Here is a 12299-nt window from a genome sequence, read left to right as displayed (position 1 = left end):
GCTTATGCGACGAAACCTTGATCTGTGATTTACCGCAACACGGTGACAATATCGGAACTAATTCAACGTGGTGCTGGGTGGTTAGCAACATATTCCAAGGTGCCTTTTCGGGTCATTTTTAATCCTGATCAAAATTTCTTCCCCTCTTCCTCCTCATCCATTTTGCGAATCGCATCCAACGGACTACTGCCCCCAATTATCACGTGTACTGTTTAAAGCTCCGCGAGTCTTCTGCTCGACTTGCGGGCGATGAAAGTTCAAAGAGCGTCCTGATTCTCACCCCGTACGACAGTTTATCGACTTCCCTGTTATTAGACGACAACCCCTTTCGCACCCATGGAAGATCTAGTAGCGACAAGTGGGCATCTCACCCCCTCAAAGTTTTTCAGTTTAGGGTTTGGTCCGGATTGCATAGGGTGGTTTGGTGGGCGGGTGATACCCGCAGACTGTCACCATGGTAGAAACTCGGAGCGAATTCGTTCCCTCGGAATTTTTACCTCCGTTTGAAAGTTGCGAGTTTTTCGGCCCGGAACGGAAGGTGACAGCAGTTCCCTGAAACTGGTAGGTATATGAGAAAAATAGGGAAATTTTCTCGGGGAACTAAAATAGGCGACGCGAAGTGACGCTGCCGAACATTTCGGCTGACGCAGCGCCCCTTCCAACGCATTCGGAAAACTTTTCAAACAGAATTTTAAAACACTTTCGAAGTAGCTTTCTCCACCGACGACAAACGCGATACCGTTCTTGTTTTTCCACTTTCTTAGTCAGGTCCACCGATTGCCATTTTTTGTCCTCGCGGGTTTCGCAACGTTCACAACGACGAATCGCTTCATTATTCGTCAGCAAAATGTACACGTTCTTCGTTTGAAAGGGGTTTTTTGGACATGCGAAGCACGTCAAATGCTCGATATAACGTCGCAGGTGTCGCTGGAAGAATGTCGGAGGGATTCATAGGGATGGGGGTGAAAGCTGGAGGCACAAGCCACGTGACCGAGCGTCCTGGTTTTGCTTTTGGTACCGGAGTACGAGGTTCTGGCCGAGTGGGATTCTTCCCTATGTCAGGTATTTGTACATTGGCTACTATGTTTCCGTCGATTCGACTTTTCAACCCCCCCCCCCCCCCCTCCGCCCCTATTTGATTCGATTTCAGCAGGGCAACGTGGTTTTTCAATAAACGTGGTGCGAGATTAAAATAACCTTCGTCCTATCGAGTTTTTAACTTCGGACAATTCACAAGGGTGATCTTCGTGCCAAATCCTCGCCCCCGATTGTCACGCCTTGTAATCAAACTGAATGTATTTCGATTTTCCTCGAAAGATGTGTTCAGGTTGGGTGTAATACAGGTTCCTACGCGTCCTTTGTTTCGCACAGACAGACAATGCCGTCTTGTCCAGCGCTCGTCATTCGCCCCTATCGGATTTTCTCACCCCTCTGGTCTCTGACCCAATGTCTAACTGACGAGGATCGTGAAAGCGAATATTCAAACGAAATACGATTCTCCTGCTTCCAGCTGCTGGCAAATAACAGAGAGATAAACAGAGGGAGAAAAAAAGGTTGGGAAATTTTAGTACGACGGAATATGAATAAGAGTAAATGAAAAAAAGAGAAAAATAGATCAGCAAATTGGCAATTACATCATCCATGTCAGAGAAAATATAAACGAACGAAATTCCACTGATCTACCTGTCCTTGTAATTTTATTTTCTGTTCGGTCGTTCGTTAAAAAGTATGGCGACGGGAACGACGAGAAATATGGACAATGAGTCGGATACACGCCCGGGTTTTTCCTTCCCCGGTTTTGTCCGGTTCAAAAACCCGGGACAGTTGAATTCCGGAAGCGGATGCCAGACAGGCATCGATGTCGGATTATATACGTTTATAAGCTCCATGCAGGCTCAAAAACAAGCCCGGATGAATGCCGACGGCGTGTATCCGCATTTAAATCTACCATAGTCTAAATTTCCGCGCTCACTTACGCATTCCGCTATCGTACGCATTTAAATGCCTCGAATAACGGGGAGCCGCGTGGCATGCGGTTCTCCACAGATGCCGGTGCCTTCGCAGTAACGGGGTTTCGGCGAAGGGGTGCAGCTTTCGCGTACCGCCATTGTTGTTATTTTGTACCTGTTTTTTATTTATTTTTTTCATTTTCGCTAACTTTCATCACTATCCTTCCAATTACTGACAGCCTCGATCCGCGATCCTCACCGTTTCGTTTCGTTCGGTTCTTCTCCGCTGTTTATTTAGTACACCCTGCGGGCTGCGGAGTAGCCAACAATCAGATCGGCCAATCAGCCTTTACGGCTCACGGATTCCTAGTTTTTGTGTTCAACCTCTGTTCCGCTGCAGGGGCGTTATCGCGATTCTTTCAATCGTTTCAACTGCCGCCGAGCTAAATTAAGGTTCACGAATTTTTCCGAGTCGTTAAAAAAAGGTTCAAACGCTGTTCCGCTCTGTCCTTCAAACGCCACAGTGGCCCCAAAAAATAAATTCGGAACTTCGCTGGTTACGGCATACGACGACTGGAAGATTTCAGAACCATACAAGCGTCCGAAAAGGCCACTCCCAAATGTTTCAACAATAAGCGGAGGTTAGATTTACACTCAACTGACTTCATATAACCTAAGAGCGGAATCGGATTGGCCAGCCAACGTCGAAGAGATAAGCATCTCTCCGAGCTAATGGCGTCGGAGTGAAAATCCGGTAGGTACATCAAGTCGCTTCGGTGGGCCGCAGAAGCCGGATATACGAAGTGCGCGAACCCGCGGCGAGGCATTGATTGGTGGCCGCGTGCCAAATTACCTTCTAAATCATCGAATCGGACAAAAGCTGCAGTGGAATTGGCTAGTTAGGTACCTGCAAGACTTTTTTTCTCGACCTCGTGGAAAGAGGGTCGAAAGAAAACCGACGACCATCCAACGGCCGCGTTTAACCTCGGCAGGGTTTTCCGTCAGATTTTATTTCCGGCTATTCGATCCCAGGGATTAGCAGCTCGGCTCGTTCGATAATTCGCTATCGGGACACAATATCATGGATATTCAACGCGCTTTGCGATAACGTTTGATATAACCCCACTCACGCCGAAGCCCGTCTGTTTTCTGATTGTGTTTGGGCTAATATCAATAATCGCGACTCTAATAACAGGCAATCGCTTCGGTATTAACGAAATTAGTCCCGTTTGGTTAAACTGTTAATCCACTCTATTCGCAGACTGCCACTACCTATTAAACGCATTCTGCAACGTGCGTCATCCGGATAAAACTCTGCCTCGAACTCTGCGCATCATATTTTAACACTGGATAAATTTCATCGCCGAGTAGTATTGTAATTTATCCAACGGTATAGGGTCCATAAAATCTGGAAAAAAGATTTCTACCATGCCAAGTCGTTTCGTTCGAGTTTGTCAATTGGCAACTTCAGGCTTTTAACATTCATTCCATGTTGTCGATAAATTTTTATTACAACTGATTTCACAGAATTCATAGTCAAAAGGTCAGCCAAGCTTGCGCTACCACGACTGATATCCATTGCTTTTTTGAAATTTTCCACCTGATTGGCACCATGATTCCAACCGATTGAATATCCGTTATTCCCGAACGAATAGCCCAGCGTTTTTAGGTGAAAATAAACCTTAACACTAACCGTTAACGATATTTAAAATCTGTCGGAGATTTTCTCGACAGCAAAGAAAAAGGAAATAAAATCAGTCGCGGTGCAATTACGCCGCGGAAGCACGATTCCCTTTTTATACTGGGTCAGCATTGTACAGTCGAGGAAAGGCGGATCGATCGGTGTTTCGGTGTTGTCTGAGGTGTTCCACCGGAGAGTTGCGAGCGGATGATAACTCTTGTCAAGATTTCAATCGGAGGGGCACAATGCTCATATACATACATATAGATATATAATGGTGGCCGGACCGGCAGGAGCAGGGGTCCATATCCTCGGCGTGTATAAGCGTTGCGGATATGAGGGCAGAGAAGAGATCGGACAACGGCGGAGGAAATCCACCTTCATCATTTCCGACGTGAACGGGCACCTACGCTCGGTTTCTTGCAGCCCCGCCCACCCGCCGACAATATTTCCCGATACACAATCTGCGAAAGAAATAACCGGCTGATCCGGAGATATACGAGTTGCGTTCAAAGTGTATAACCGCTATCATAATTCACCGCATTATCAAGAGAACGATGCGGGGGACTCGCGGGGCCGGAGGCGCAATGCTGCTTTTTTTCGCCATTTACCCCCCTTTTTTCGTTCGGGACGCGTGGATTTCACCCGCGTTTCCGTGTTTTGCGGACGGGTGGCGACCCACTTAAGGGTGGTCGATTTGCCGGTACGGCCGCGTTATGGCCGGCCGGCCGGCCGCCGCGGGATAACCGCTGACTCGTTTTCGCGCCGCTCGCTATTGTGGGGATCACTTAAGCTTTGTAAGCCCGCGTGTCCCGTTATGGAGATGGAGGGGGCGGGAGAGAGTCCTGTGTGTGCTTTAAGCTCGTAGTCAACGGAATAGCCTCGCCACCATTTTTGTCAGCCTACCAACCACCGCCCACTTTTCGTGCCCCGGTCGCAGCGCCGTTCAGGGATCGTTCCACTCGACAACGTGATGCGATGAAAAGAGGAAAAGGAAGGGAGCCAGGGGAGAAGAAATACCCCCTGGAAATAGAAGGGTCAGACGTAACAAGAAAACTCCTTATATATATGTGTGTGCCGACTATATTTGGACTAGTGCCTGTATCGAGGGTCGCCTAGAGGCTGTTGTAAGAACACGTGAGATGAGCCCTCATTTCGCGGTTTTATGTTTTTCGATTACGGGTATTTTCTCTTTCTTTCTGGTTTATTTATTTATTTATTTTTTTTTTTTTTTGATCTCATTTTGTCGCATGTCCGCGTTTTGTGCGTTTCGTCATTTTCCCTCCATTCTATTTATTCTAGGATTAATTCTCCATTAATCTTTATTACGGTTCTCGTTCTCACACTCTCTCTTTGTTCTCGCGAATTAATTCTTCGTTCCAAATGAATGATACTTTCAACCGCACAATAAACACCTGAAACCATTTTCTCGAATGATACAAACTCACCAAACATGCTTATCGAGTCCAACTATTAGGACACGTTTTTCGGGAAATGAGCTTGTGGATAAGCAGTTCGGTGAAGAAATGAAAATCATGAGAAATCGAATTTTTTCTCAGTTATTCCACATCGATCCGGATGTAGAATGTTACAGGCGGAAAGAGTGAAGAAAAAAATGAAGTGAACCACGTTCGCGTCATTCATATTCAGGAAGTTTTCATCCGACAACTACTCGACTTACAGTCCTCTCACCCCCTTTGAAACGAGCTTGGATAAGAATGAATGGGATTTATAAGCTGCAGGGGTTGAATCGCGCGGTGTTGGGGTAGGTGTATATCGAACGGTTCGAGCTACCCTTTATGGGCAATATTCGTCGAGTTCCTCTCCGTTCGGAGTTAGGTACCGGCGGTAAACGCGGCTTCGTCACGCACTAACCTCGACGCGTCAATGTACAATAGGATTAACCCTTCGTTAGCGATGTGGTTGAAACGAGCCCCCATGTGGTGGCAACCGTGAAGAGAGAATTCAACGAATCTGCGCAAAATGGGCCAATTATCATCATCTGGTGAACGATGCTGTCGCGGTCGATGTTGGCGCGGAAAAAAAAATGTTTAACACATAGTATGAAACAACCAAGATCCTCGCTCTACCTCCGCCAACAACAGACCATAAACAGCGCAGTTTTTTGAACTCACGAGATTTTCTAGGCCAGTGGTGCTTGTTCCAACACATGCCCGGTAAATTGGAGGTGCACAAGCCTCGCAGCTCATCGAGTTTAGTGTGTAAACTCGAGTGTGTACCGAGAAAGAGAGTCCACAAGTGGCTGACCGAATTTAATTTATTTGACTAGTGCCAGACACGCGCGCCATTACGTCGAGGACTTACGCACCATTCAGCAGCTATGTCAAACATTTTTATGTTTGCCTCAGTGGTTGGGGATGCGAAAGATATTGTGCTTATGTTTGCGAGGGGCTGCAGTATTAAATGATTCACGTGGCAGGGAAATCTAATTTTTCTTTAAACAAAGTCGGGCTTTCATCCTTTGAGAGCTTGGCCTTCTCGAAATGTCTCTGGCAAGACGAAGACACACCCTGCCCTGCTATCATGCAAGAATGCTTTTCATTTAGACAATACGGTTATAAGACGGACGAACTAATCTATTTTGTTACACCACTTTCTCTGGAATGTTTATGATCATTTATACACAGGCATAATACACGTTTACACAGCAAAGTCGGGTGGATTTACGGTTTCAAAGGTAGGAACGGAGGAAAATTCTTTGGGCGAACTGTTCTTGAAAGGTTATTTCAATTCCGTTCTACCTTTTGATAATCCTCATTTAAGAAGATAGTGAAAGCTGTCACTCCCAGGGCAGCTTGATTCGGGCATTACTGTTCGTTGGAACAGCCTGAAGCTTACGAGTGGAAGTAACCCTTGCCCACCATGCGGTTGACAGTTTGGATGACCTGGTTCTGGCGGGATCGTCAAAGTCCACGCTGTAGATACCGAATTTGTCTCTAGGCGGTATAAAATTGTCGTTAGACTCGTTGCTGACCACGAAGACGATCAAGCAGCGAGTTGTTACTCACGCAATGCCGTCTTGCCACTCGAAATTGTCCATCAGACTCCAAATAGCGTAACCTCGGATGTCGCATCCGTCTCGTTTTAACGCAATCAGCAGTTCCCTCAAGTAGTCGTAGAAGTAGCTGATTCTGTCGTAGTCTTCCAACTCGCCTTTGTCCGAGTAGCCGTTCTCCGTTATCCATACCGGCGGGTTGTCGTAGTAGTCTCTGATCTGGCGAAGCGTGTATCCAAATCCTGGAGGATACACCTACGGGGATAACGAATGTACAATCGGGAATTGATACTAGCTTGCTCAAGATTCGCAACAGATTTACGTATAACCAGCTGGAGGCTGCCCGTGACCAGCTCGAATTGGCTTCGAGTATGATACCGCTGTCCGAGTTGTAAATACCGAGTTCCTCGTCAGGGTCAGGAGAGGCGAGTACCGACGTGTACAGGTTCGCACCAAAAAAATCAGAGCTTCCGCTGTGAAACAGAAAAAATGGGTCAACCATCTTCCGGCACTTACGGAAGTTCGTAGTGAACGCACTTGATGATAGCGATCCAATCGTCCGTAAATTCGGGGAGGCGGGACCTTGGGTAACCTTGAGCCTCGCTGATCATGGCCACCCTGGTCTTCATGATCTCCGGATAATCTCCGATGTATATGGGATGAGTATTCCATCCTACTTCGAATTGGAAGCCTACGTCGGCCGATACGGTGTCACTAGAGTTCGCTGACAGTATCGTAATAAGAGAAAATGCCATGCCAATAACGCCCTGCTGGACATCCCGAAACTCTTCGTCGTACATTCGATAAGTTTTTCCGTGCGCCTTCAGGACGTTGTGCATGCAGAGGTATGCCCCGATGCCAGAAATCACTTTTCCTAAGAAAAATTAACAGCGAAGACTCGAGATACTTGGTCGTCAGCATTAAGTACCTACGTTCATCATCGTCCGACTGATATTTCTCACCTACCCGGGGCCTTTTGCGTGTCTTCGTATCCGAGAAGGCAGAAGCTGCGAGGTTCGTTGATGGTAATCCATTTTTTCACGGTATCTCCAAGCGCCTCGAACAAGACCCTGGCATAATCGACGAACCAATCGACCATCAGCTCGTTCGTCCATCCTCCCATATCTTCTATGACTTGGGGATGATCCCAGTGATATATCGTCACTATCGGCTCGATGCCGTTCGCCACCAACTCCGCGGTCAAGTTTTTGTAGTACTGGAGCCCGTCCTCGCTAATTACGTTCGTAAAGCCGGTCGGAAGGACGCGTGACCAGCTGATGGAAAATCGATAGAAGTCTAACTGAAAAACCAAGTGTTAGCGTATTATCATGCGTCCTGAAAATGTGTTTCTTCGAACTATTTGTCATCGAAACTGACTCCTGCAGATTTCAAGAGTTGTACATCCTCTTCGTATTTGTGGTAAGAATCGCAGGCAATGTCACCGTTGGTGCCATCGGCAATGTATCCTGGGTAGTTGTGGGTCCAATAGTCCCAGACATTTTCCCCCTTGTCTGGAAAATGGTAAAACGTATCGACTGAAAAGTAATCAGTGATTTCAGGTGTCAATAATCAACTTGTTAATACCGCTGACATTCCAGGCCCCTTCGATCTGGTACGAGGCAGTTGCGGCTCCAAAGCGAAATCCACTTGGAAAAGTTAGCTTGACGATATCGCAGCAGGATACTCTGCGGAAAAAATTAGTATCACCAACCGTGTTAACGAATTACAGATGGTTGAAATAGACGTACGTCGCAAGTACCAAGCAGATAGTCAACGCGACAAAGTAACAATCCATCGTGACACTACACCTTCAAAGTGATTCCTTCCAACTGCTGTGTTAAATTATAAGATCATCATCAATTGACTCTGTTCGACGCTGCAGAGCTAAGAGGCGTTGAAAGTGTTTTATCAGAAATGGACTAAGCGTCACCTCTAAGCAATACTATCAACACAATCACAATGAAACGTATTTATTGATCCTGAATCGAGTTTGATATTTGGAGTACGTATGCCGAGATACGATAAGGTGGCAAAGATAATACAAGATCATGTGAGCAAAGAGAGATTCAGATTTTTTGGAATATTTGGTTCCTTATCCTTGAACAGCTTAGCGGGTCTCATCTTGTCAGAATCATCAAAAGTCACGCTGAAAATGTCGCATTGGTTCTGGATTTAATATACGAAATAAGTATCAAGTTTGTGAGAACTTTTTTCTCGCATCGAAGATATTCGCTGATAATTTATTACACATGTCATGCTATCTTGCCACACGAAACGTTCGTCACTTATCTGGATAGACCCTCAGCAATGAATGTAATGAAACGAAATCGATACTCTCTTCGACGTGAGATTGGATCTACTTTTATCACACGCTTAGGTTTAACCAGCTAAGACAAACTTGTATCGAATTCCGATATCAAATTATAGTCATTGTGTCAATTCAATGTCCAATCTGAAGAAAAGTCTATAGGAATGATTTGCTGGTTAAATTATAATATAAAGACTGATTGCTCGCATTTGACATCAATTGAAGAGAGTGCAAAAGTTACCTGCTCTATCTATCTATATAACTCACTTTTGTCACAATATTTTCGCATGTTTGGAATAGGATTCCGGTGTCGTTATCAATCCAATCTATACAGTCTGCTTACTGCTCTATACCCCCATCACTTCTTTCATTTGTTGGATGATTTCATGACCTGAAATATCGTAATCATCATCAGCGACCGGACTAACGGTAAAGTTTTAACAATACGGAAGCCAATCCTTGCTAATTACGTGGCTGAGGAAGGCCATGAATACTGTCAGCATCCAGCTAACAAAGAGAACTTGAATCAAGTTAAAAACCACGTAGAATGTGCCTACCTTTTTATTTATTCATGCAAATCACGTTTCTCCTGTTGGAAGAAGCTGAGTGTAAAGCCGAGTAAGTCAGACAGCGATGATGACGAAGGGTGGAAAATTGTTTGGAGAAAAGTCTTGACTTAGATGGAGCGGGGCTTTAATCAAAGAATAACGGCGACTCACGAAACGGGTAATCCATAGTCGTGTATAGGCATTATTACGCACCGGCGGGGTAGATAGGAGGAAACGAGGCTCGGAGCTTTGCTGCTAGGTGAACTAATCGCGAGGGTAATCTCATTGCCAGCTGTGGACTCATGGACCCAAAGACCCCGGGGCGCAGAGAAGGGTGGCGAAGGCGGCATCCCTGCCTGGGTCGATGATTAATAGCCGATGCGCCGCCGAAGCTCGCCCTCACCCTCCACCCCCCTCGCTGCGCCGCGCGTCGCGCCCTCTTGACCCTCGCCGCAGAGCGACCTTATACAACCCTTCGCGCTCGGCAGCCGGGCTTCGGTCTGGCTGCTCGATTGTTATTTAATTTGTTTGAGATTAATATTGGTCGGCGATAGCTCACTTTGCTTAGGATCCACCGATTTAGGGGCCACGACGGTGATTTATCACCACTCGATGATTCCACCCTACCATGTTTGAGGGACTCGGTTCAGCTTGCTTCCCCGCGCGTGTCACGGGATGTAGAGCCAGGTCGAGTGATATAACTCGGCGAACAGGGGATCCCGGCACTCTCAGCCCGATAAATCAGAAAATTTACAAGTACCGCGTAAACTTTTGCCCACCATTAGTTATATGCGTATCTACGCCGTCACGCGATCCCGCGCTGTCAGGAGAAATTTTAAACATCGTAATAAAAAAGGAACAAGCAGCAAAAAGTGGGAGGCATGGAGAGTGAATATGCTCCAGGTTGATTAAAGCCATCGTCCAAGGGGTGTGATTTCGAAAAATCGTACCGAACTACCTGCACTGCTGCAGTCTCGTTCGAGGAGTTAATTATCACCCGGATATTGCACTAACGAGTGATGTGCGTAAAAACAGGAGCTTGAAGAACGACGTGAAAGACGAGTGTCACGATGTCACGAGTGTCAGAATGTCTTGCTCAGCTGCTCAACTTTTCCTCACGCATCCTTTCACTCTTTTAGTCACAGAAACCACTATAACGGCACCCTTTTTTTCTTTTTTTTTGTAATTTTTTTAATATTCCATGAAAAATCCTGAAATTTTTGTATTTTCACTTAAAAATACACTGAAAGAAATTTTATTGCAATATTTGGTTTTCCGCATAGCATTTTAGGGACAAACGAGGTACAATCATAAACATTCGTAGAATAATGGGACATTATACTATTTCTATATATATATATATATATATATATATATATATATATATTAATATTATCTTGTCAAGCAAGAATTACTACATGATCTTTGAAACGTTCTTATAAATGTGGTGCATTTTGTTACTCACTATTGTACTTTTCACGACTGTACTGCGATTGTCCCGAAAATGCTATATTTTATTATACTTTTGTGTACGGGAAAAAGCAAATATTACAATAAAATTTCTTTCAGTGTACTCAAACTTTGGATTGGTTAGAACTTTGTTCGAATCCATAATTGTTTATAATTGTTATCAATAAACATATGCCGAGAAAACATATTTTCGCGAGTGTAATTCGGTAGCGGAGAAATTTGATAATAAACGTGTACTAAGAACGCTTGGAATCCATTGTTTTACAAACAAAGATCTCAGAATGGCCATTAGATTTACAAAATTGAATGCATAGAGTTAGTTTTCACCCTCCTTAGGGGTGCATATAGATAGTATTAGGGTTTGCACTTATTCTCGGCTTGGAATTGTACTATCTCAAAATACATCCATTTTCACCCCATATTATGGGTTGTTTTTAGTTTTATTAAATTCATGACATTAGATTCGCATTCAGCGTCGAAAAATATATAGGTAGCGTATAATTTCACTTCTCTGCCGAAAAAAATTGAATTGCGTGACCGAAAGGGTTAACATTATTTCAAGAAAGTGGATTTCGAGTGTTCCTGCTGTACGTTGAAAGACTTTTCATCACCGACCGAAAGTAGTTTCCAGTATAAAGAGAACCAAAAGCTCGATCCGCTCGTATTTTCAAGCTTATACATACATAATCATCGCGTATCCAATACATCGTCAAAGGGACCGGACGGCCACTTGAGTCAGTGATGTTTAAAGATGAGGTTTTAGGTACTTGGCGAATCGCCTTTGAGAAAGTCGCTGGCAAATAGTCAAGGTATTATTTGAAACTGGTCTGATTCAACGACTTTCCGGCAGCTGCGTTTGCCGATCGCAAAATTTTATTTCACCTTCTCGAACTTTCAGAGCTGCTTTTTCCCGATGCCACTGCGGCGCTCTTTTTGTAAACCGAGGATGCTTGTACACGCTCACTGAGTCTAGAACGTTGAACCTTTTGTTGGTAATTTATGAAGCCTAAGGAGAGACGATAAAACATTTGTCAACGTTCTATAAAGGTTTTATTACTACACTTAATTTCGAGATAGTCGTCGCACAGTGGCGATGAAATTAGCGAGTGAACATCAACTTTTTGCAAATACATAACTTTTCTTCCCTCTCTTTTTCCCAGCGGCGGTAACTGTTATATATTTACAACTGCTGCAGAGATAAGTCGTCTTTTCCTCACGTTTCTTCTTTCGTTTTTTTTTTCTTTTCTTTTCTCCTCTTATTTTTTGCATAATAAGAATTCAATCAACCCAGATTTCCCTAGAGTTGTAACATTTTATAGGTCACGTT

General features: G+C 44.7%; 2 protein-coding genes across 5 annotated transcripts in view; one reads left to right on the top strand and one right to left on the bottom strand.

The window, feature by feature from the left end:
* The window catches only part of LOC124306746 (myrosinase 1-like), a 43256-nt gene extending 34726 nt beyond the window's left edge, over nt 1-8530 (bottom strand). The window contains exons 1-8 of one of the 2 annotated variants that reach the window (XM_046767705.1): nt 8395-8530; nt 8231-8331; nt 8024-8157; nt 7613-7946; nt 7184-7520; nt 6969-7119; nt 6660-6901; nt 6393-6587 (exon numbers count right to left, since the gene is read on the bottom strand). In XM_046767705.1, coding sequence (XP_046623661.1) covers nt 6431-6587; nt 6660-6901; nt 6969-7119; nt 7184-7520; nt 7613-7946; nt 8024-8157; nt 8231-8331; nt 8395-8441 — 1503 coding nt within the window. In that variant the 5' untranslated portion in view covers nt 8442-8530 and the 3' untranslated portion in view covers nt 6393-6430. Of the gene's footprint in view, nt 1-6249; nt 6588-6659; nt 6902-6968; nt 7120-7183; nt 7521-7612; nt 7947-8023; nt 8182-8230; nt 8332-8394 lie in introns of those variants that run through there. The other variant, XM_046767704.1, reaches the window with a different exon arrangement.
* LOC124306745 (protein O-mannosyl-transferase TMTC1-like) overlaps nt 1-12299 on the top strand; it is a 145513-nt gene that overhangs the window by 42211 nt on the left and 91003 nt on the right. The gene's annotated exons all lie outside the window — the stretch shown is intronic.

Source organism: Neodiprion virginianus, chromosome 6 (assembly GCF_021901495.1).
Source record: "Neodiprion virginianus isolate iyNeoVirg1 chromosome 6, iyNeoVirg1.1, whole genome shotgun sequence".
NCBI lineage: Eukaryota > Metazoa > Arthropoda > Insecta > Hymenoptera > Diprionidae > Neodiprion > Neodiprion virginianus.
This window is presented reverse-complemented; position numbering and strand designations above follow the sequence as displayed.